Consider the following 24,014-nt stretch of genomic DNA (forward strand, 5'->3'; position numbering starts at 1 on the left):
GAAAAAGGAACCAGTGTTCCTCCTCAAGAAGGGTTTTTACAGTGATTGGTCTTTGGAGCCGGACAGATCACCTAGAACTCCAACCTACGTAAACGTAAAGCACTATGACGTTCTTTAGAGCTTTCTTTAGGGCTGTGAAATGAAGCTTATTCTTAAACTATTAGAGTTCTGAGCTCAAGCTTATGCTGTAATAATGTTGTAAACCTTCAGTTATGTAACGGTGTTGTGTTACGTGTTGTAATATCTGGTATTTGTCATTTTAAGCCATCTGTACACGGTCATTGTGGCCAAGCAGTCATTCACTGTAATCTGACTCAGACTTTGCTGCAAGTTTATACCTTTTTTGTCTGTCTGTGGCGCCACCTGTAGCGAACAGTGAGTACTACAAGTTACTGATGTGCAATGGATTGGAGGAGAGGAAAGACGCTACCGTTTGCACTCTGGAGCAGTTGGAGGGCGTCACGTCAGAGCACACCCTCAAAAATACGGTGAGATTGTTTTACAGCATTAGGAATTTTATATCCATTAGTTTCATGTGATTTTAGCTAATATAGTTAAGACTAACAATTCCTAGCATTCTGTGAATCCCAAACTGAGTGAACCATTCAAAACAATTTGTTACTTATTTGTTACTGTATTTGTTCATTTGGTAAAACCAAAAAAAAAACTGTAAAATGCTATTAAAAGTGGAAGTTTGAAAAGTCAACTGCCTCACAATAGAGAAAAGTTGCATGTGTGTGCCGTATAGTTGGTGCCCAACCACTAATATATTATTATTATTTTTTTAATCGGCCCCTTCTTCAGGACACATTTGTCATTGTGTTCTCCCTGGCCACTGGCCGGGTGGTCTATGCGTCGGAGCAGGCCTCCAGTATCCTCAACTGCAAGCGCAAGTTCCTGGACTCAGCTAAGTTTGTGGAGCTGCTGTTCCATCAGGACGTCAATGTGTTTTACTCTCACACAGCCCAGCCACATCTGCCTCCCTGGAACGTAGACACGGACAGTGGTGAGTGCAGCAGCTATGGGGCGGGGGGGACATTTAATCACATAATTTCTGTTTTCCAAATATTTTACTGTATTATGTAGATTTTATTACTTTACCACTTATTGTTGGGTTTCTAAATTAGCCTTTAGAAGTCAGAGTGATTTTTTTTGGCTAAAACAAAAGTGTAGTGTACTTCAATTTTAATTCTTTCTCACTTGTAATTCACTATAATGTCTGTCAGATTGCGGATTTTAACCTTCAATCTATACCTCATTTGTTTTTGTTAGTAGACGTGTAGATATTGTGCACACAGGCTTGTTCAGGCTTGTCGTTTATGTTTTTGCCATGTTATTGTCATTTCATTACATCGAAACAAACAAAAACGAAATTGCAAGTGCAGAAACAAATTGATTGTAAATGTAATTCATTGCATGACTTATTTTGTCATTAAATGTTCATTATATAATTACATTTAAACGGTACAGCATTAGAAACTTCTCTACTTCTAAGGGTCAATGTGGATTTACTGAAATGTTTACTCTTCTGAATAACAATAATAAATTACAGCCGTAATTAATGTTGCTGTTTCTCTCCCTGTAGCTGCAATACTGTTTGAATGTGCACAAGTCAAGTCCTTCTTCTGTAGAATCAGGTCAGTGTCCAAATGCAAATTCTTGGCTAATACCTTTACAAACTACACCCTTAATAAACAATGTGACTCAATCAAAGGCGTATCAGCTCTGAAGCTACTCATACTGCGCTGTCTGATGTCTCAGAGATGTGTTTATACCTAAATGAAATGTGTGAAGGGGCATAATTTGATTATGATATTATTAATGAACTGTATTGGCCAGCTGTGTTTTTTGCTGATTCTGTGATGTTGGTGTGTGCATGTGTTCAGAGGGGGGAAGGACCGTGATGGGGAGATGCGATACAACCCGTTCCGGATCACACCATACCTGCTGAAAGTGCAGAGTGTTAGTGGGGAGGAGGAACAGCCCTGCTGCTTGGCTTTGGTTGAACGTATCATCTCAGGATACGAGGGTGCGACCCCAGTGACCTCTCAGTTCCTCCCATTACTTTTTTGAAGGAAAAGAGATTGCTAGCGTAAGTTTAACTTAGGTAAGGTTGTTTAACTGTTAAAATAGTTTTTTTATTACTCTTCAGCTCCACGTATTCCTACGGACAAGCGCATCTTCACTACGACTCACTCGCCAGGCTGTGTCTTCTTAGAAGTAGATGACCGGTGAGAGCTTCTACTATTTATTATTGCACCAGAAATATTTAAATGTTGAACATTAGGGCTGCTGCACAGCATACTGTTGATTGTTAATCACTATTCCAGTATTGGCTTTGACAGTACTGATACTGAAGAACAGAGCAATATGCAAATGAGCCCTGTAAATGCCAGATGAGTGTTCTGTGGGTGTTTGATGAATTAAAGCATTCGCATATCTCATTGTGAATTTTAAGGGATTTTAGTGATGTACATATGTGTGTCTTTGCAGTGCTGTGCCTTTGCTTGGCTACCTTCCTCAGGACCTGATAGGCACATCGCTGCTCACCTGCATCCACCCTGAGGACCGCATGCTCATGTTGACCATGCACCGCAAAGGTATGCACTCTTTCGTCTTTACCACAGCACTTATTAGAGCTAGATATTAAAAGTCAGTGAAAATATGAAGAAAAAAACCACCTCAGCGATCGTTTGTTAGCACTAAGCTAAGGTCAATTTACACAAATCATAGATTTTTCTGACGAGACTATAGTTAGTTCCAATCCACCTTAAGTGGGGCAGCAGTTACATTTTGCTGCATTTAGGGTGTTTTCACATATAGTTCTTTTAAAAGGAACTGAACTCAGTTCTGTGAAGCTCAGAGGGAACCAGCTTCAAATGAGCTTTAAATAAGACTGTTTTCTTTCTAGTCCTTTTCAGTATTGATAAGATCTCAAACCAGTTCTTGTTCACACCACAAGTTCTTTAGAACTCCGATCGCTGTCAGACCACTCGCAGTATGTGGGCAGCACTCTGTGATAAAACTAACCTTTGGTGCTGAGAGGAGCTATTAGAGATGCCTACTGCTTTCTTATTGGCCACGCTAATACTTGGCCAAAGCACAGAAGTGGAAAAATGACACTGTGTGTCTGTGGAGGATTGGTAGCCTGTTTTTACCTGTTGAAGTGCTGGAACTGTTGGAGTTTACTGTGATAAGCCACCGGGTCTTTATTGTAAAGCAAAACAAACAATGCACAAAAAAATCTACAAACAAACCATTCTGAGGTGACATCAAGAGGTGGCCTGTTGATTAGTTTTTGAGGCCATTTAGAGGGTCTTAGTTCAGTTAATGTGTTCACATAACAAATGTGTGCACAGAAAACCATAACTCAGCGGACTGAGTCCGCTTTAAATGCTGAAAAGGTCCAAGTTAGGCACCAGAATGTAACCGCTGCAGCGTTTAAGGTGGGCCAGACAATTCAGTGGCACCAGAATGCAAATGCTAATCCCATTTAAGGTGGGACGGAAGATGCGAAAAAAGACAGTTTTAGATTGAACAAGGACATTTGAAGCTACTAAAAGACATTACGTTTTACTTGAAGCTTTTGACTTCGTATTAGCATATAGTTTACTGTGTAGCGGTTTCACAGTGATTAAAAGTTTATCTAACACCTTTGGATTTTTCATCAGCATTTGAAGTCCTAACCAATAGGAGAGCTCGCTTACTACTATATCAGCCTCTATACCCCAGTGAAAAACACTGATTGGTCAGTTTCCAGCTCTGCATTTCAAGAATTTAACCCTTTTGTTTCCATCCTATACCTCACACTGAAACAAGTGTAAATACAAGCATGATTATATCGATTATATCTAATTACAGATTTGCATTTTTTAGTTCCCAGAAATCATTAGGCAATCTGTGAAGGCCAAGAAGGCCCTGAAGGTTCCACTCTAGTTTCTACTGATTCCAGGGGAATAGAGACTACATTTCCTCTTCTAAAGCCTCTTGTCCCAGTTTCTACAACCCAGACAAATCCTGGGTTTAAAAAAAATATGGACTCCAGTCCTGTCTTAATGTGGCTTTGGTCTTTGAACTTAACCTAAATCTGTAATGCTCTTTCATTTTGATCCAACAGAAGGTCAGCTAAATGTTGTCATTCATATAATGGATGGTCTTGCTGTTTTGTTTTCTCTGCAGTTCTGAAGTATGCTGGCCAGCCTCCGTTTGAGCACTCTCCTGTCCGTTTCCGCTGTCAGAATGGAGACTATGTCACCTTAGACAGCAGCTGGTCCAGCTTTGTTAATCCCTGGAGCCGTAAGGTGGCCTTCATCATTGGCCGGCACAAAGTCCGCACGTAAGCAATGAAGCACATACATGTAATATACATATCGAAGCAACAAAACACACAAACATGTTCATGTCGTAGTGGACATGAACATAACTTTGGGCTCTCAGTACAAAGAAAAAAAATCGATAAATCAGTACAAAATTATCAATAAATATCGATATTTTCATTTTTCCAGTGGTTATTTTACATTAACATATACAGTATATCTAGGACACTTTCCATTTGCACCACAGGGGGGGTAACAATGCCAGAGGCCTCTTCAGTCCCAAGTTTTACTCATAAAAAACCCACATCAATACAGGAAGTTTTCAAAATGTAAACCTCAACATTTATTTCATCTTCAGAGATCTTTGATTCTCATAGTTCTCTTAATACTTCTCATACATAATGCTAGGAGCTCCCAGCTTAAGCAGAGCTTTGAACTCCATCACAAACACAACACCTGCTTTATATCATTTTAGCTGTGAGTCTGCATTTGCAGAATTAGCTGTTAGCAAGTGTCAGCATCTTTGAGTTATTCTGACTAAAAGAAAAATTATAATTTTGTCGCTGTTACTACTCGATTAATCAGTTTCTTCTGCTTCATCTTCTTTATTCAGGTATTTAATTAAAAAGCTAATTGGAGCAAAGGTTTTATTGTGTCAAAAATCATATCTGTAAAAAATTATTTTGTATGAAAAGAACTTACAATGAGTAAATTTTAAATTACCATAAATCAGAATACTGCTTCTGATGGTCTGAGGCAGCACACTGTGGCTCATGTGACATCTCACGTAACTGGAATTATATGTCAGATTACAGACTGGATCGCAAAATGTTATAAATTCTACCTACCAATTTCATGGCTGTTATCAATATTATCAATAATACTACATGTGGTCCCAGCCTCATCTACGGCCTTCAGAACATTGGCACCTGCTAATTTCAGTCAAGAACATGCTGTATTGGCGGATAGTGACAGCCCTGAATGGTCTTGTTCAGAGAAACACTATTCTCTCCAAATACACTGCCACTAAATTGGTTAATAAGCAGCTTGTTGTTGTGGCCAACTAAGGAACACTGAAATCTTCTGTGGCTTCGATGTTAGATAGCTCCAGGCTATTTACAGTACACTGAGTGCTGCTAAAAACAGCCTGTCACTCCATTAAGCCCCAAGCATTGTGTTCTCTAGCAGTGCTGGTAGCCTCACAACTACTTTTAAGAGTACTCAAGCATCACTTTTTTTGTGAGACATTGAACACTGGAGAACATTAGGAGAAGGAGAAACTGCAGAAAGACAGCTGACAAGATTCCTACATCTCAGGAAAAACATCTCTCACAGAGAACACAGTTCCACTGCTCCACAGCCCTATGCTGGGGGGCTTTATACGACTATAACCAGTGCTGGGCATACTGTAAATTAGTGCAATATTGATTTTTATATGCATGACATGCACCCACATGTCAGCATATGCTTACATTCTCACCTAAGCTACTTACAGCATTAATTATCTGTTTGCGAATCTCAGCTTGCACACATTAGATGTATCAAGTCTCACACTTCCACAAGCACTTCCACCCATTACGCTGCTCACTCCCTCCTACACTTAACTGTGTGCGCGTATGTGTATGTGCACTCTCTTTGCTTTCTTTGTAGGGACCAAATGCCTCTGTAATAACAGGGATGGCAAGAATTGTGACAGTGTTATTTGACATTGTTGGGGTCATTTTTCTGGTCTCCATAGGGGTTTAATGCTATTTTACTAGATAAGCATGATCATCAATTTTTATGGGCGATTCTGTTTTCTTTACAGCCCAATTGTCCGACAGCTTTTTTTCCATGCTTTCTATTAGCCAAATATTATTATAATATAAACAATATTATTTGTTGTTAAATGGGCCAAACTGACATTTCATTTTTTTATTTTGTATCAAATGTCTATTTAAAGAATATGAACCAAATAAAGTGCTTTATTGAAAGAAAGAGGTGACTGACTATTTAACACTTTGACAAACGAAAAAAAAACTTAAACCCACCAACAAGAAAAAAGGTGCAACACTCACTCTATACCATATACTCTGGACTATACCATATACTATAAAACTCTGCCTTAATTTAGTTAAAAACATGATGTTTTGACCCACATTAAATGCCTTCATTAGAGGAACAAAAAAAAAACTATTTAGCATGATCAAGCATAATCATGCTGCATTTCGTTACAGGTCTAGCAGCAGCATTCAAACGCTTAGCTTACATTATTTTTGTCATAAAATTGCAACACAGATCTATTAAAATGAAATACAATAGTATGATTTAATGTTCTGAGCAATAACTTGCCAATTCTGATCTTGGCTGATTCTCATTCATTGCGCATCCCCATATTATGTGCACTATGTAGCTTTTATTAAAAAAAATATATAAATAAATGAAAGAGCTGTGGAGTCTCATTTTGGATACTGAGATCAAGCTTATGTTGTTGCATTTTATTCTGGTTCTTCTAGGGTTAGCACAGACATTGCCAAGCGACCCAAAGATGTAAACATACACATAAAAAGTCATATGGATAAAAATGAGCAGAATTTTTTACTTACATTTGACAACAGTAACTAGGATAATATCCAATTACATTTCTGAATCATGCTGTCCTAAACTTAGCTCTTTTGATGCATCACTGTGGTTTTTGTATGAGGCCAAGAGGGTGAAATCACGGTCTGGGCTGCTGTTTTTGTAAAATAAGAATACACAATCATTTTATTTATTTATTTAAAATAACATAATTATTTTATTTATTTATTTAAAATTTTATTTATTTATTTAAAACTTAATTATTGTATTATTTTTTAAAGTTATTTGTGTTAGTGTGTGTGACCAAGCCCTTAAAGTTAGATTCATGTGTATAATCAACTCTAAATATGCATGTAAATCTAGATAAATGTATAGCTATAGCTGTATCTTTGGACAGTGATACATAGTACTTTGGGAAACCCTTCATAAAGATAATAATATGCAAGCGTATGTCTCTCTGTTTGTACATGTGTATTTTCAGTGGACCTCTGAATGAGGATGTGTTTGCTGCACAAAACAAGTTGGAGCCCCTAGTCATGCATGAGGATGTGAAGGAACTGCAGGCCATTATCTACAAACTTTTCCTGCAGGTAAGTCAGAGTAGGACTGAACTATACAGTCTCACACTCAACTCTCAACAATTAAATGCACCTAAGCATGTATCACTGGTTCAGATACCCCCCTGATCTATTAATGCAGCCAAGTCTTTAAAAATAGCTGTAACTTTCAGTTTTCAAGCTTATTTAGCTGGTTCTATTAATCCAACTCAAATCTTGCAAAACCTTTGAATTTAAGCCCTAATACTAACATCACCTACTTGTTTTTTTCACTTAGCCGGTCCACAACAACGGCTCGAGTGGCTACGGCAGCCTGGGCAGTAACGGCTCCCACGAGCACTACATCAGCGTGGCCTCATCCAGCGACAGCAACGGAAATCTGTGGGAGGACTCACACAGAGAACCTGTGAGTCTGGGGCTTTGCCACTAATAAAGGGTTTTACATACCATCTAACTGTGAATTATTGAATATACAGTACTAGGGCTGTATGATATTGACATAAAATGTGTTGTTTGATAAAGCTGTTGGATATCATGAAGATGATATATGATATGAGAAGCAATAAATTATTATTTAAATAGTGTGCCTCTGCCTCTGACTGGATGTGATACAAGTACAGAGGTTTATTTATTTTTTTTGATGTGTACATAGAAATCTAACTAACCTCTCCTTTAAACAAATAGCACAAAATTACAAAAACACCACTCACTGTAGTGCAAAATAAAAAGAAGTGTAATGCTAACATCTGCAAAATCAAATAAATATATATTTGTTTTTCTATAGGCAGACAAGAACAAATATATTGTTTATTAATTTTTGCTTAGTTATCAAATAAGTTTGTTGTGACAGTAGAAATTACTGGCTTAAAACCCAGTATTGGGTGTGAAAACAATCCTAATATTTAATCATTTTTACAGGCCTATAGTTCTGGATACGTCTTAAGTTGTGCATGTGAGTTTTGTAACTGGCTCTCCAGCCAAATAGTTTAGTTACTTGTCTCTGTGTGAGACACTCATGAGGCTTCTATCAGTTTAAGCTGGTAATGTAATGACGTCTCTCTGATGCTGCATGTATGATGTAATTTGACCTGTTCTGTCATTAATGCTCTAATGATGTATTTATTGCAGAAACTCAAATCTCCATAACAATAAAAATGATGTACTGTACAGCCCCATACACTCCTGTGTGCAAGTCATACTAAAAAATAAAAAAATGTTTTAAAATATTATTCTAGTCAACAGGTGTGTTATTGCTTATAAAATCAACATTACATGTTAAAGTTTAATATTGATATCCTGTGAGCTTTTTAGAGGAACACAGGTTCGGTTCCTATTTTAATAGCTGTGATGTTTGTGCTGTTTGTAGGTGACCCTTCAGCAGATATGTGCTAATGTTAATAAAGTGAAGAGCGGTGGCCAGCAGGCTTACCTGGACTCTCGGAGAAAGCTGACACCTGTTGGAAAAGTCACTACAGGTAGAATAAGACAACAAATAGGCACATACTGTACATTCACACTCCAGACACCATTGTAGCTCTTAAGCATTACTGTCTAATAGTTTTGGTTCATTCTTTCCTGTTTTCTACTGTAAATTGTACATTAACAGATTGTCTGCAATACAGTCATAGACTTTATCCTCTTAACTCAGTAAAATCTGCTCCAGAACAGTTACGATGTGCGCCTGCCCTTCTTTGGTAGTAATAAAATGTATTGGGACAGGTGCTACTAGAGGTGGGCGATACGACGAGGTTGTTATTTTCTATCACTATATCACTATGTAAAAAACACCTTGCAGGCCTTATGGTTGTAAACACATTCAAAAAAGAATTCGGCTCACTAAGCACTTTTATTGATTTGTTTAATCAGAGTAACAATAAAGGAAAACTGAAGTGATAGTATATTCCTATGTGTTTGCTTGCTCAAAAGAGTAGTTTGCCACACAAACAGCTTAAAAAAAAATCTTCATTCATTTTTCACATTATTTACAGGTCAAAATAAGGGCAACAAGGAGAAGACTATATAGAAAGGCAGAAACGTAACAGAGAATTAAAATAAAAATAAGCACTTCTGTATCAGCTGAATCCCACAATGGACAAACTTTACCACAGTTAAAGAAAATGACCAAAACAGTCACATGGCAGGTTTTAACATCAGGTCATAACATCACTACACGTTTCTACATACAGAAGTATTAATTGTTGTTTATAAAAAAAAATGAATAAATTGGAGTTTACAAGCACGATCACTGTGAACCAGTGTAAGTGTGTATTTGAGCTTTGTTGTGTGTGTGTGTGTGTGTGTGTGTGTGTGTTCATCCTTCTGTGTTCCACAGAAACACAAGCTCCTCTTCCTCGTGGTGGCCATGTGCAGAGTCTCCAGGCGTCACTAGAAGAGTCGCACAGGAAGCAGACGCACATTCCATCCTACCAGCAGATCAACTGCGTAGACAGCATTATCAGGTAAATCCTGAACCTTCTTGGAATAATGTTGTTGCAATGCCATAATTTTGATTTCAATAATGATACCGTCTGTACTGTCACTGTGCTGTCAGTATCACTAAAGACTCTTTAAGTTAATCAAATAAGTAATTAAATAATTTATAAATGGCATCATCTAGCATGTTCTGAAGGAAAGATTAACAGTGAGATTAGAACACGCAGCGTAGTGTAGTGTTAAGGTGTTTAAATAAAGACATGAAAGTATTAAAAGTTACTGAGTATTGAATTGTTTACTCTATTGTAACTTTTTATATATTAACATGCAACAGTAGTTTTGAGTATTGTAGCTAATGTTTGAACTTTTGTTTCCTTCAGGTACTTGGAGAGCTGCAGTGGTCCTGCCTTGAAACGGAAGAGTGAAACTCTCTCCATCGCTACCTCCTCCTCTTCCTCCACATCAGAGGAAGACAAGCCCCCTGCAGCCCCTCTGGAGGACGTAGCCAATCGTGACGGTAAACAGCTATTGCTTATATCTGTAAGGGCATGTCATCATCCTCAGTAAAGTGGGGTCATCCTCAGTTATGTCTCCCCCTCCAGGCCCCACCCTGGAGGCCATGAGTGTTGTGTCCAGCCAGTGCAGCTACAGTAGCACCATCGTGCACGTTCCCCAGCCTGAGTCTGGTCAGTGACCACATACTTCCTAAGACATATCAGACATATCATGTTATATTGTATATACATACATATACACATACGTACAAGTTATTGTGGTAACACTTTCTATAAATGTCACCTTTGTAAGCATCTATAAACACATTCATAACATGTTATAATGCATTCATAAGGCATTATAAACATGGCTATAAATATTTATAAAAATGCATTACACGTTATAGCCATGCTTATTATGCATTATGAATTGTTAACATAATACATTATAAGTACTGTTCATAGCAAATTATAAGAGCTCATAAGTCGTATTTGTCCGCTCTAAATAAAGTGAAGCGTACTGTACTAAAGCCTCCTCCAGTGTTAAGAGTGAGGCTTCAAGTTGAAGTATTTACTGAAGGATTTACTGAAACACTAAAACATTCACAGCAAAGCACATTACAGGCTTCAAATGTCGGAGTTTAAACTAGTGTTGCCATCAGTGTTTTACCCAATGTGGGAAAGGTAATGTACACCACCGTTAGCTTGGTATTTGTCTTTACTTTACGCTCTCCAAGCTGGGACTGACTTCTTTGGCACTGACAGTATAACATGTTATCAACACTACTTATAATGCATTATATTAACAATTCATAATGTATAATAAACATGGCTATAAAGTGTAATCCAGTGTAATTCATTTTTATAATGTTTATAATCATGTTTATAATGCCGTATGAAGGCATTATAACATGTTATAAATGTGTTTATAGATGCTTACAAACATGACATTCATAGAAAGTGTTACCGTTATTGTTTTATGTACAGTAACTAAATCATTAATATGATAAGTTGCTCAAAACCTTTGAGCAGTTCTGTAGGCACAGTACAGTTATAAACAATACTAACTTATACAGTGTAGATTTAAAATGTAACAAGACATTGGATGCTTATAAAATTACCTTAATTGTCCTACTGCTCATTTGAAACCTGTGAAGTTTTTTCTGCACCTTATTTTTGTCTTTTTGTTTCTAACAGAAGTGACTGCTCTAGAGGATGCACCAATGGGCAGTGAGTCAGCTGACCCAGCTCCAGCCCCAGTTCGACCAGCTCCTAGCTCCTCCTCTGCAGCCCAGGAAGAGTTTCATATAGTGGGGCTCACCAAGGAGGTGCTGTCGGCACACACACAGAAAGAGGAGCAGGAGTATGTGGATCGCTTCAGACATCGTATCTTGGAGAGCCCCTTTAGCTCCTACCTGCAACAGGACAATGGCAAGTTTCCCAAAATTCTCACTGACAGCCTGATTGAAAGGACACGACCTGATTCTTCATATTACTTTTACCCTTCAAGCACCACCTTCAATAACAGTGGATCTTGTTGATGATTATGTAAATTACAGTACTTTGTCTAGGTACTGTAATTTAAACGAAATTAATCCAGCTTAAATAGGACTTCAGTAAGGTTCAGTAGACTACATAAATGAACGGTTCTCTATTCTTTCTTGAATATATTCCTAGCTAAAGTGGCTTTGCCTCAAAATTTTCAACATGTTTGTCTTTGCACACTCATAAATTGATACTGACCGATCAAATAAGCATAATTTATTGTTAAAACAAATTGTTCACATTGCACCTAAACACTGCCTTTCTGAGTATTTAAAAGCTTAATAGAGGACTGAAATAGTTTGTAGACTAACCCCACACTGTCCTGTCTCTCTGAGCGCAGGGGGCTGGAACACATCCCACTCAGGCAAGCCCAAGCACAAACGGCCGAAGCCACAGTGCTCATCTGACAGCGATGCCTCGCGGCCAGGCATGTGCCCACCACTTTGCTCACCCGCTCCCAACAACTCTTCATCCGAATCCTTTAAGCCCAATTTCATCTCGCCCATGCTGATGCCCGTGCAGCCCCCCTACTATCCCATGGCGGCTCCACCAGGTGTAGAGCAGCCACCAGGCACAGTGCCGATGGTGTTGCAGCCTGAGCAGATGCAGCCCATGCAGCCGCTCGTCCAAGTCATGAACCCCTTCCCTATTATGGCAGTCATCCTCCCATATCCTGCCAACTATGTTTACCCCCAGGGCGTACCAGGCATACAGGGCATAGGGCCTCCTTCTTCCTTCCACCAGACACCTTGCATGTCAACGGTTGACACCTCTCCTCAGGCGGGACCCAGTGGGATGCCCCCAGCCCCCACTACTTTGCTGGGCTCCCCAATCTTGTCCCCATGGCAAGGGGAAGACTTGGATGCTGCACAGCCTACAGCCCTCTTTTCCAGCTCCAGATCCAGCAGTCCACTCCAGCTTAACCTGCTGCAGGAGGAACTGCCCAAAACGACTGAGCCACAAAGCAGCACCGGCCGACCTGAGAGCCTGCACGAGCAGCTCGCCAAGGGAGTAAGCCACTCACTTCAGCACCATAGTCCTTTCATTGAAGGACCCATATATTGGAAAGTTTAAATTTCCTTTAAATAGAATTCAACATAATGCATAAATTATGTGCACCTCAGAGGAAAAATTAATTCAGTAAACATTTGTAGATTATATTGTACTTCTTAGATTTTAAGAGCTGTTCGCTGTTTTTGAAGGAGGATGCTCCCAGTGAGTCTGGTAACCAAGATGCTCAGTCTACCTCCAGCGTTATGTTGGATCTGCTGCTGCATGAGGACGCACGCTCAGGCACTGGATCCAATGCCTCGGGGAGCGGATCCGGAGAATCTGGAGGGTCTCTGGGCTCTGGCTCGGGCCTGGGTTCAAATGGCACCTCTACGAGCCATACTGGTACAAATCAAGACACAAACAGAATCTAGCAATGTGTCAAGTAAAATTACAAAGTACAAGTGCTGTTGGAACAGGATATAAATCAAGAAGCATACTTTCCATTGATTTAAAGCAATAGTTTGGCAAAAAATCTGATTCACACAGTTTTCCCCTCAATTAGCAAAGACATATTGGCATAGTCTTATCTATAAGAATGCCCAAAAGTATGGATAAAATTCAGACGTTAAGGCTGGTTACATTGCTTTTGCAATGTGCTTTTTTCCATTTTTATAGATAATAGTACAGTGTCAGAAATCACATGAACATGAACCACATGAACAAATAATTTGCAATTATGCAGTTACTTGACAACCGGTTTGAGGCAGGTCTGTGATGATTTAGGTTTGTAGTTTGCATGATGCTCTTTGGTTGGTGTAAACCTTTTCTTGTTAGCTACATTTGCCTTGTAACTTTAGTGTAAAAGTATAGAACTAAACTATAGGACACCAAACATGTCTTGACTGATCTACTACATTTGATGGAAAGGGTAGATATTATTTTTCTCCAAACTTTAGTGCGTTATTTAAGTGCGCTACACGCTCTAGTCTCATCTAGCAGCTCTCATTCAATAAACAGCTCCTTGTCTCCATCCCTATGCGCTATGCATTTTGTATTCTGCTTGTTCAAGGAACTGTAAATTGATTGAGTCACACCTTTCTCTCATGTAGGCAGCAGCAACAGCAGCAAGTACTTTGCCAGTAATGACTCATCAGACACATCACGGAAGGCCAGAAAGAGCCAGGAGGCGCAGGAGCGCGCCACCTATGAAAAGTGTGTGGAGAACTCCCTGTGGACCATGATCCAACACACCCCAGAACCAGTCATGATGACCTATCAGATCCATCCCAGGTACCCAGTCCCAGACAGCCTCTCACCTCACCCGGGTTCCCCTCTCAATCCTCTAAGAACATGAGAGGAACATTACTGTCTGGGCCATCTCTGTCCACAGGAGAAAGAATTAGCGCTGCCAGTCACACTCGCCGAGGTAGTTCTCTTCAAGCTAGTTGTCTCATTGCACTGTCCACCCTGTTACCCTGAGGTAGGTGATTTCAGGTGATGGCTTACAATGAGACCACCACTGCTCCACTGGTTGAGGTGACTTGATGTTTTATGAGCACAGTTTGTGGATGGAGAAGTAGTCCCAAGGCTGAAGCCCACAGAGCTCATGTCTGTTCTGACACTTGTATTTGAAAGTTGAGCGCCACTAGTTGGCATGTTTGTGTGTTGTAGTGCGGAGAGATTGTGCTTGAATGTGTGTGCTTGTGCATGTGACCATGGGTTTTATTTTGTGTGTGTGTGTCGCTGTACAGGGACCAGGCCCAAGTCCTGAAGGAGGACAGAGAGAAGCTGCTGCTTTTGCAGCCCATGCAGCCTTGGTTCAGTCAGGAGCAGAAGGAGGAGCTGGCTGAGGTGCATTCCTGGATCCATCGACGCACTGTCCCAGAGGAGATAAACACACAGGTTAGGAGCTCCTTAACCCGTAAAACCCTAGAAGACTAGAAGTGACCTTCATAACTTCACATCGGTTTAAGCTGCAGACATGATACACATATGACATTCAGCAGACCTGCCCCTAGCTAGCTTGCATGATGTCATTGAGCTGTGATGTCAGCATCAGTGAGTAATTTGGCTCAGAAAATCACCCAGAATCCTGATATTATTGCTTTTTGGCCTTAATATTCCAGCGAAGGGTTAAATCAGTGACATGATTCACACATCAGATCACTCATCAGACTCTGCCCTCACAATTCAGAGTGATTTCATCCACCTTTGACTATCAATCAGTCAGAAATCCAGCTCCAAAATCACCCACAACTCATTCACTACTGTTATATTACATCTCTGCTTTTAGCCTTCATATTATAAACACAGGCTTAAAACAGCGACGTGGTGCACATATCAGATCACTCATCAGACTCTGCTCTCACAATCCAAAGTGATTTCATCCACCTTTGACCATCCATCAGCCAGTAATCCAGCTCCAAAATCACCCAAAACCCACTTGCTACTGTTATATTACATCTTTGCTTTTAGCCTTCATATTATAAACAAAGGATTAAAAATAGCGACATGATTCACACACCAGATCACTCAGCACATCCTGCCATCATTAGCCAGAGTGAGAGGAACCAGCTCTAACATCCCACATCCCAGAAATACAACACCATTTGCCTCTTCTGATCAGCTACTTCATACAACAGTGTTCTCTGTGGCCTGGCCTCGCATCAAGCTGAAAACCTGAAGCTCAGCTTTTGCTATTTATAGTGTGAATGACTGTAATATTAACCAGAGTCTGACACTTGTAGAGGAAAGCATGACTGTATGGAACGAACAGAAAAAAATGACTTGGGCAATTCAGACATAAGTTGTGCACACACACAATTGTGTATTTAGTATTTTGATTAATTAAAAATGTTTTAATTGGCTTCAGTTCTTAAATATCGTCCTTATTCAAAGTGAAGAGGCGTTCTTGAATAATAAGCCACTGTTAGGTTTTTTAGGCATCTAACAGCTATCAACTATCAGCTGATACTTAAGGATCAGGTATCATATCGGAAAGGAAAAAAGTAATAATGGTGCATCCCTACTCTGAATAATACTGATGTGCATTAATGAAATAGTTCCTACAGCTCTAGCTAACAATAAATGAAAACTAAAGGTAGTTTATGTGATCTGTTACACATAATAGTAGCGTTCCTCTAAGAACCTTAACTCATTATCTGAAAAGTTACAGTTTTCAGAAAAACAGCAGTTCATGTAAAGAGGACAGTCATGTTTATCAAATTGTCATGATTGTCCTCTTGCCTCATATGTAGTGTGATACTATATGACAAACATTTTGGTAACACTCAAGGGCAGTGTACCTATGACTACACGACACCTACATAAGCTTTTCATGACAAGTGAAATAAACCCATATAGATGGATTTATAAAGGCTTATTTTGGATGTCAGTTATCATTACACTTGCTGAGGTGGACAGGGTATGACAGCTGACGCTTACAAATTCTGCCATTCAATAAAGCCTATATTTTTATAGATCACAGTTTGTCACATAGGCAAATCTATTTGAGGTTACTTAAAGGGAGACTCTAGCCAAAATGGACAAAACTGTCACGCAGGAATTATTACATAGTTTCTAGAGTAAGATTTCCAGGTTTGAATACTGGAAACATTGGACGATGGAAGCAAGGCTGAGAAAACCACACTGTGTTTCACAATAATTAAATAATATATTAAACTCTTGTTTTCTGCTGGATAGCTGTTTTAACAACTCAACATGGTAAGTGTGGACTTTGGTGGTAATAAGCTTCAATTACGTATTATTTGCATTAGCCTAGTAGCTCCAGTGCAAAACTAAAGACACAAACTAAATATGTTAATGTTTGGGCTCAGGTGAAAAATTGTGTAAATTTGACTTTTTGCGAAGGCTTTAATGCTACATTGTGTGGGGATTTACCATGCAAAGCTCAGGTGATCAGTTTGTATATCAATATATTTGTTGATTTCCACAGAGTGAGTAAAACTGTCTGCTTTGTTTTTTTCAGGGTTGTGTAAGCTGTAACACCGCCGGATTGGAGGGAGGTGACGTGGCAGCTGACTCTCCGAACCTGCCGACTCCAGACAGCTCGTCCCCTCAGAACTGCCCCACAGAGGACAACAGACCCACCTCTGACACCTGACACCCCTCCCCATTCCATATCACCCCAGCACTTGACCAGCCAAGCGCTGCTCTCTCCCTCAACCAGACCTCCTTCTCTCCTCTTACACAATCATGTTTATCTAGTCAGAAAGGAGTCTAGAGGAGGCGGAGTTTGCGTTTCTGTGCCACTAGAAACACTCAGTCTTTGCACAGATGCGAATTGAGGGGCGTCCTCACTACTGGGACCTTATAAAACAGAGAACAAGGCCCATTCCACGTTCGCAATTGTATGGTCTGTGTGAAGACCAGAGGAGAGGGATTTTTTTTCCACTCTCTTCCCAGTGATCGATTGTTCCAAATGATGGACCCACACAACTGTGAATTTGTATTTATATCAGTATGCTTGAATACTTTTCTCTGATTCCTATTTTTGTATTGTTGTGGTTCTAGTTTTGATTCCTCCATCTGTATTATGTGGAGAATTGATCCTCCAACACAGGGTTTTAATCCTCGGCATCCTGGCGCAATGTGTTGGCGGTGCGTTACAACATTGATGAATGCTGTTGGGACAGTTTTAATTATTTCGCTGCCTGATCACATGACACATCTATGGAAGTATAAAGACTGTGGTCCATTCATGGCCCCTCCATCCAACTATGTATTGCATACTCCCTTTAGACAGTGCACATTCAAAGAGACATATAAAGCTCCAACAGCAAGGAGCATCTCGTCTCGCACTGGCCAGATTGTGCTTTTGCTCAGCGAGGAGTCTGATTAAGAAGTGGAGGAGTGCACTGTATATTGCTGCTTTAACTTGTGATTATTTTTCTAGTGTTCTGCCTCAGCCCCAAAAGCTGGAAACCTCAGTATGTTTTTGGTTTTTCCCCATCAGCCCCACACCGCACATACGCTTTCCTGCAGGTGTCTCAAACTGTGTGTTGTCCTCTTACTCAGGAGGGAATGTGTTTTCAGAGAAGATCACGTAAGCGGGGCCTTAAGTTGCTGCAGTCAACATGCTAGCTCATTTCTCCTTTTCGACTTGGCTTTCACTTTTGTTCTGCTCCACAGATTCAGTCATTATTACCCTAATTGGGAGTCATTTTAGCTGCAGTGTGTTATTGTCCGACCAGTCAGCACTTTCTGGTGAAGTTCAGAGCCGGTTCAGTTGGTAACAAAATACAGAGCGGAGAACTTGAAGAAGAAACCCTGACAATGGCTAAAGCTCAGATTAACACTGATGCCAGGTCCTTATACACAAACCATTCATTAACAGGGGAAATGCCAGATGGAGTCAGTGAAATAGAAGGTGAAAGGTTTAAAAATTCACACCAAGTTATGCTTTCTTTTAGATGTGCTCTTGGTTACATTGTGTTCCAGCACTGAATGATTCAGTGGTTCTTTTTTCTCTCATCATTTTTAATATTTCTCAGTTTAGCACTTCCCAGCTTGCTCTTCCCTATCTCATATGTCATGACTCGCAAATCTAGAGCACTCCTTCAAAACCTGTGTAGCCTACTACCATGTTTTGGCCACACGGCATTGTCAAACACTGTTTTGTAAGGTAGAAAGCACTCAGATCTCGTAGTCCCACAAATCCCACAACATCTAGATAATTCTCTATTCAAATCATGTTTTTTGCACAGTTTTGTCAAGTACCTTATCGAACTGAAGCAGAAAATGTAGCGCTAGACTTTATCACACAAGACCCCTACTGAGAAACACAGGCACAACCAGCATTAGGGCTCAACTCTACCTTTTTCATCTGTTTTTAACATGCAAAGCACCTCATGGACCTGGCTTGCAACTCACTTGCTGAAGATTCTCCACAAGGGGGAGCTATTAGCTATTTAGTAGCTTTTGGTGCTTCACAGAAGTGGTAGTGACACTGTGTCCATGTTTATTTGCTTTCACAGTCTATAGTCAATAAAAGGCAAAGTGCGAGAGTCGTTGAAATGCCGTAACAAAATTCCCTATTAAGATTCCACACAATTCTTCTTTTTTTTTTTATTTATTGAAATGTTATGCCAAAAAAGGCGTGTTTCTGTATGGAATCTCTCGTCTTCTCATGAGTCTGTTCTCTGTGATTTCCCTCCTTGTCCCAGATTGGTGTTTAGTTAGTGTTTCCATTGTCTGTCGGTCATATTGAGGCATTCTAATTGTATGGCCTTGGTGTTGAAATCGTGAGAGGCGGGCCTGCATATAGAAGAACGCAACACTATCAGTGCCGACGATGCCGAATGCTGTTTTCTACAGTTTTATGGCCGAACACAAATAGGGTTTTTTTTTTTGTACAGTTTTTAGCCAAAATAAATGTATATAACAGTACTATGTATTTTACAATACAAAACGGGCATACAGAAAAAGGAAAAAAGACGAAATAACCATTTTTGTCTTGAATTCAGGGAAGTATTTTGTGACACCTTGAAAAAAAATTACAAATAAAAGACCACAGTGACTTGAAACGCTCCCTCCTCATGCCTACATTGCAAGTTAGTTCGTTATCTAGTGCAGTGGGTCTTAAACTGGTCTACAGGGACCTCCAGATGGTCCACATCCCTGTGTTTTGTGAGTTGGGTCAGAGCAATAATGTGGACCGTCTGGGGGTCACTGCGGGACCAGTTTAAGACCCACTGGTCCAGTGGATATCTGCAGATATTTCCTAGAAATTTTGCTGTGTTGAGAAAGAATATCTGAAAGAAAATTATTTGTTACAAACAGGACGACTGCAGACTATTTTGAAACGTAGAACTTTTATTAATATTTAACACTCAAATATTGTATCATATTTACACGTGTGCCAAAGTGGGTGTACAAAATAAATGAGCATCTAGATAATTCAATAAGTCTACCTATGCACGTCTCTACTTCAAGACGTTTTTGCATCAGTCATTTTGGCAAAGCATGTGAGAGTGTGTGGCTGTACATGTGCAATATGCTGTGTCTCTGTGTGTGGATGTTTTGTTTTTTTCAGACGCAGTACTTCCAGAAGCACTCTGTGTTGCTTCCTCTTTTCCGGTACTGCTTCCTGCCACCCAGGACATGGCTCAGGGGGTTCAACAAAGGCTTCTCCAGCATGACCTGCAAGACAAGACCAGACGACTGAATACCTTAAGATCTGGTATCAGTAGCCACCGACATGATTTCTTTGTACGTCACTTTACAGATTTTGAATTTGAGTTTTTAAGATAAACTTACACTAAGACATTGAAAAGCTTGCATAATTCTGAATAACACTGTAAACATACATGTCCAGATGTGAACACCATCATTTCTCCTGAAATCAAGGGTGTTAATGAGGAGTTTGTCCCTGTTTACCGCAGTAACAGCCTCTATTCGTCTAGAAAGGCTTTACACTAGAGAAATTCAGCGTTGATCCACATTTTCACTTACGTCTTTCACCGATTGGCTTGGGATGAAGCTGGCTGTTTTGAGACCTGTCAGAAAAAAAGAAGAGTCATTAGAGCAGAGCCCTCCATCCTTCTGCACTGAGTCCACACTGAGCCTTAGCTTACATGCATTTAAGTAAAAGTAATAGCATTTAAATTAAGTAGATGTAACTGAGTAAATATAATTAGTTGCTAACCACACTGTTATCTTTATGACAATGTAGTACTACACAGTAAAATCTCCAGTGATAAGTAAACCTGTGTTCATTTGTGTGCAGCTAATGAACGCTAATGTGTTCATTCAACACTGTAGGTGTTCATTCACCTTTAGATTGTTAACAATGTACATATTATATTATATAGAACAACAGCCTATATAGAAATACAGGAAGAAATATGTAGAGTGCTGTACGAAAGTCAGGGACCACCTTTCATTTACTTTCTAGTCAAAGCGGCCTTTAAATACAAGTTTTTTTTTGCCTTCTGGAGATATTTCTGAGGAGATTACGTATAAGATTATCCACTTGCATAAGAAAAGGGAGAGTCAAAGGAAAAGAAGAAAAACAAAAATGAAAAAGCAGAAGTTTCCAAAACTGTTCAAGCATTATTTCGCATGAAAGACCTGGTAGATCCACCAAAACTGCCCCGATCAGATAAACAGCACATAAAGCTTTCATCTTTGAGAGAGAGGAGAAAGTCAAGCTACTTCAGATCTGAAAACATCCACCAGTGTTTCTGTCCATCCTTCCACTGTGAGAAGACAACTCAGTTCTATGGGTCTGAAAGGATGTGTAGCTGAGAAAAAGAAACCTGCAAATCAAGCAAAGAAGCTGCTGATGTTCTCAGAAGGGTTGACTGGCCAGACCTCAACATCGCTGAATGTGTTTGGGATCGTGAAAAGCAGAGAATGCAAACCAACTTCTGAGACTGAACTTTAGAGGTGTGAAAAATATCTCTGCAGATTTCTTTGAGAAACTGAAAGCAAATCTCCTGAAATGAGTGAACGGTATAATAAAGGCAAAGAGTGGAAAGACTAAATGCTGAAAAATGGGCTGCACAACTGTTGTTTTAGTTTGATGGAATGCATTCATATAAAGCATATAAAGCAAAATGTATTTAATAACAAACACTGCTGTGAAGCTGAAGGGATACAGACATATTAGAATAAGAAGTGAAACAACATGAAAACTAAAGCATTAGTCATAAGCCTAGTCATAACATAGTCATAGTCAGAATGTTTTTGGCTCACCTTCTCTGTTGATATCTCCTGTAAGGAGTGCAGGGTAGCCATTGGACAAATACAACTGGTCAGAATAGGACAGTTCTTCTGGGCTGACCAGCTGGTCTTCTTCTATGGACACTGTAATATCAAAGTCAAAATTTTATCGATCAGTAGTTTGTAATCAGTTTTTAACTGTACAAAACCAGTATAGCTGCATATATATGCATGAATAAAATGAATGTAATATTGAATGACTATAAACTGACTCTATCGTGATCCTAATGCTCTACACAGGTTTCAAATAATTAGTAGAAAGCTGTAAAATAAATAAATAAATAAATAAAGAAAGAAATTTTAGACGAGAGTGGTAGATGATTCCATAAAAGCAAGTCATGTTGTGCGCTGCAGCACTCACCAGGCCCCGCGTAGGACATGATGTCAGCCGAGTGTGCGATTGGGTGCCCTAAAAGAGGCTCCAGAGCTGCGAGAAGGAGAGCGCAGGACAGCAGCAGTTTACACAGCATCGCTTCAACGGGAGATGGACAGTCTGTCGGTCAAGCAGAAGGCCTCAGCTAAATGTCTCCCTCAGTTTCTATCCAGCCTTTATATACCCCTCTCTCAGTGAGGTGTCAAAGCACCTGTCCAGCCCTAACATCACCCCCCCTCTCTCCCTCCACTCATTCACTGTCCTCCCCACTTCTCTGGATCTGCATGTGCTGCTGCTTGTAAATCCAACTCTGCGCCAGCCGATCGCTTGAATAAATGGATCAATAAAACACAGGCGTCAGGCTGCGCTCTGCATTTTTACCACTCTGCTGTGTAATTCAGCCACCGTCATCAATCCAGTGAGCGCAGGTGCGAGAGAGCAGTTTGTATCACAGAGTTTGGTGGGCAGACGGCCTGGCAAACTGCCCACTTCATTAATTTCCTTAAGAGGCTCCTACGATTTATGGCTCGAAGGCTGGCGCTTCTGTTTTTAGGACTTGTGACGTAGAGGATGTTTATTATTATTATTTTTGATGACGTTTGCTATGGAAGTCTTTTGCCCTTTGGGTCAGCTCTGGTTTGGGTATCTAGTATATCCAACACAGTAATGCAATAAAAGTATTTATTAAATGGACAATTCTACTGAATTAGATCAACAGTAAAAAAAAAAAACTATTAAAAAAATGAATATAAGTATTCAGATCTTAGATATTTATGTGGATTATGTTACAGTTTATTTAAACCAAAATATAAATTCCGATAGTCATGAGCTAAATAAATAGAAGATTATTAATTATGGGGTACTTTGTATTGGAAGGTGGCTGTCCCAAACCCTATCCCTATAAATTTCAACTTTTTAAAAAAAAAAAGATCCTTTAATTTCTTTTAAAGTGATGTTAAAAGATTTAGATTTGTCATGAGTTTATTTTAAAAAATAAAACATTTTTTCATAAAAAGCTGCCCCACATTTTCAAGTCACGACCGAAACACATGGGATTTTAGTCAGTAGGTGGAGCCTTATTTTAGCCACGACCCTGTATTTTAGAGCAGGAAGTGGGGCTGCATCCCTGTCCCTCGTTACCACATGGTGAGTTAGATCCCATTGTTTTGAAGTAAATGTGTCCCAAAGTCTGAAAATCAGTGTGAACATTATGAATTGTCACCACTGAAACACGTTTTTTTTGCTATTAAGTAAATGTTCTTAGCGTTTCAATGAAAAATATTATGATTTTCTATGTGTACAACTGTTATACTATCACGTACTGGCTAGCGTTTTTGAGTTCTGCTCAAAATCAGCTAACATTATCACTACTGAAACAATCACCAGTGAGTTACTGAGTAAAGTTTCAGTTGTGTTATGATTGTTTTGGTAGTGACAAAATGAAAGTTTCAATCATTTGTTTCAATAAAAGAAACATAATTAAGGTTTAGAGTCACTCAAAGCAAAAGGATTTTAGTCCAAGCCGGTTAAAAGTCTGAAAAGCATTGTGAAATCTGATTTTGAATCAGTTTGGTAAGAGTGATCATATATACCATGACTCAAATGTTTTGAATCACTGGTCATATTAATAATTGCTCATTTATATGGCATTATAATGCAGCAGGGGTGCAAAAAGTACAAAGAAACTATAGAGCCACTCTTCCTTCCAGTTAAGCGTTAGCAGTATAAAGCTGTCTACTGCACTTATTGTAGTGTATCGTAGTGCTGAAACATTGAGCTACAACAGCCGTATTTTAGTCTCTGTGCATTGCCGAATGACAAACAGTGAGAATAAGAAGTGGATTCGAAATGGTCAGAGCACTGATTTGACTTTAAACAGAGCTAAATGCCGTGTGTGGTGTGGCCCTGTTTACTGCTGCTGCAGTGGCCTCACACAAAGCAGTCTCAGTGTCTTTGTACACAATGCCAGCTATTTTTGTAATATTTGTGTTTTAAAAAG

General features: G+C 39.6%; 2 protein-coding genes across 5 annotated transcripts in view; one reads left to right on the forward strand and one right to left on the reverse strand.

Annotated features, from left to right (window-relative positions):
* Positions 1 to 19,442, forward strand: part of per3 (period circadian clock 3) — a 31,811-nt gene extending 12,369 nt beyond the window's left edge. For all 4 annotated transcript variants that reach the window (XM_036559307.1, XM_036559308.1, XM_036559309.1 and 1 more), the window contains 19 exons: positions 370 to 488; positions 805 to 1,006; positions 1,586 to 1,637; positions 1,887 to 2,029; positions 2,153 to 2,231; positions 2,494 to 2,600; positions 4,180 to 4,336; positions 7,357 to 7,465; positions 7,710 to 7,838; positions 8,799 to 8,907; positions 9,765 to 9,891; positions 10,246 to 10,382; positions 10,468 to 10,551; positions 11,557 to 11,790; positions 12,245 to 12,915; positions 13,107 to 13,299; positions 14,007 to 14,187; positions 14,649 to 14,799; positions 16,886 to 19,442. In XM_036559307.1, coding sequence (XP_036415200.1) covers positions 370 to 488; positions 805 to 1,006; positions 1,586 to 1,637; positions 1,887 to 2,029; positions 2,153 to 2,231; positions 2,494 to 2,600; positions 4,180 to 4,336; positions 7,357 to 7,465; positions 7,710 to 7,838; positions 8,799 to 8,907; positions 9,765 to 9,891; positions 10,246 to 10,382; positions 10,468 to 10,551; positions 11,557 to 11,790; positions 12,245 to 12,915; positions 13,107 to 13,299; positions 14,007 to 14,187; positions 14,649 to 14,799; positions 16,886 to 17,020 — 3,119 coding nt within the window. In that variant the 3' untranslated portion in view covers positions 17,021 to 19,442. The remainder of the gene's footprint in view (positions 1 to 369; positions 489 to 804; positions 1,007 to 1,585; positions 1,638 to 1,886; positions 2,030 to 2,152; positions 2,232 to 2,493; positions 2,601 to 4,179; positions 4,337 to 7,356; positions 7,466 to 7,709; positions 7,839 to 8,798; positions 8,908 to 9,764; positions 9,892 to 10,245; positions 10,383 to 10,467; positions 10,552 to 11,556; positions 11,791 to 12,244; positions 12,916 to 13,106; positions 13,300 to 14,006; positions 14,188 to 14,648; positions 14,800 to 16,885) is intronic.
* Positions 19,443 to 19,838: 396 nt separating this feature from the next.
* uts2b (urotensin 2, beta) lies at positions 19,839 to 22,819 on the reverse strand. Its single transcript, XM_036559311.1, has 4 exons — positions 22,004 to 22,819; positions 21,616 to 21,726; positions 20,371 to 20,414; positions 19,839 to 20,058 (listed from the first exon to the last, which is right to left on the reverse strand). Exons 1-4 carry the CDS (start codon positions 22,110 to 22,112, stop codon positions 19,948 to 19,950), a joined length of 375 nt encoding a protein of 124 aa, XP_036415204.1. The 5' UTR covers positions 22,113 to 22,819; the 3' UTR covers positions 19,839 to 19,947.
* Positions 22,820 to 24,014: the final 1,195 nt, after the last annotated feature.

This window comes from Colossoma macropomum, unplaced genomic scaffold, assembly GCF_904425465.1.
Source record: "Colossoma macropomum unplaced genomic scaffold, Colossoma_macropomum, whole genome shotgun sequence".
In the NCBI taxonomy this organism is placed as follows: domain Eukaryota; kingdom Metazoa; phylum Chordata; class Actinopteri; order Characiformes; family Serrasalmidae; genus Colossoma; species Colossoma macropomum.

What these genes read in the sequence shown, in the direction of transcription:
- uts2b (XM_036559311.1), bottom strand. Translation starts at nt 22,112, where the DNA reads ATGCTGTGTAAACTGCTGCTGTCCTGCGCTCTCCTTCTCGCAGCTCTG. An exon ending in CATGTCCTACGCGGGGCCTG is followed by an intron (nt 21,727 to 22,003) that starts GTGAGTGCTGCA and finishes TTGATATTACAG; the next exon opens with TGTCCATAGAAGAAGACCAG. An exon ending in AGGAGATATCAACAGAGAAG is followed by an intron (nt 20,415 to 21,615) that starts GTGAGCCAAAAA and finishes TTTTTCTGACAG; the next exon opens with GTCTCAAAACAGCCAGCTTC.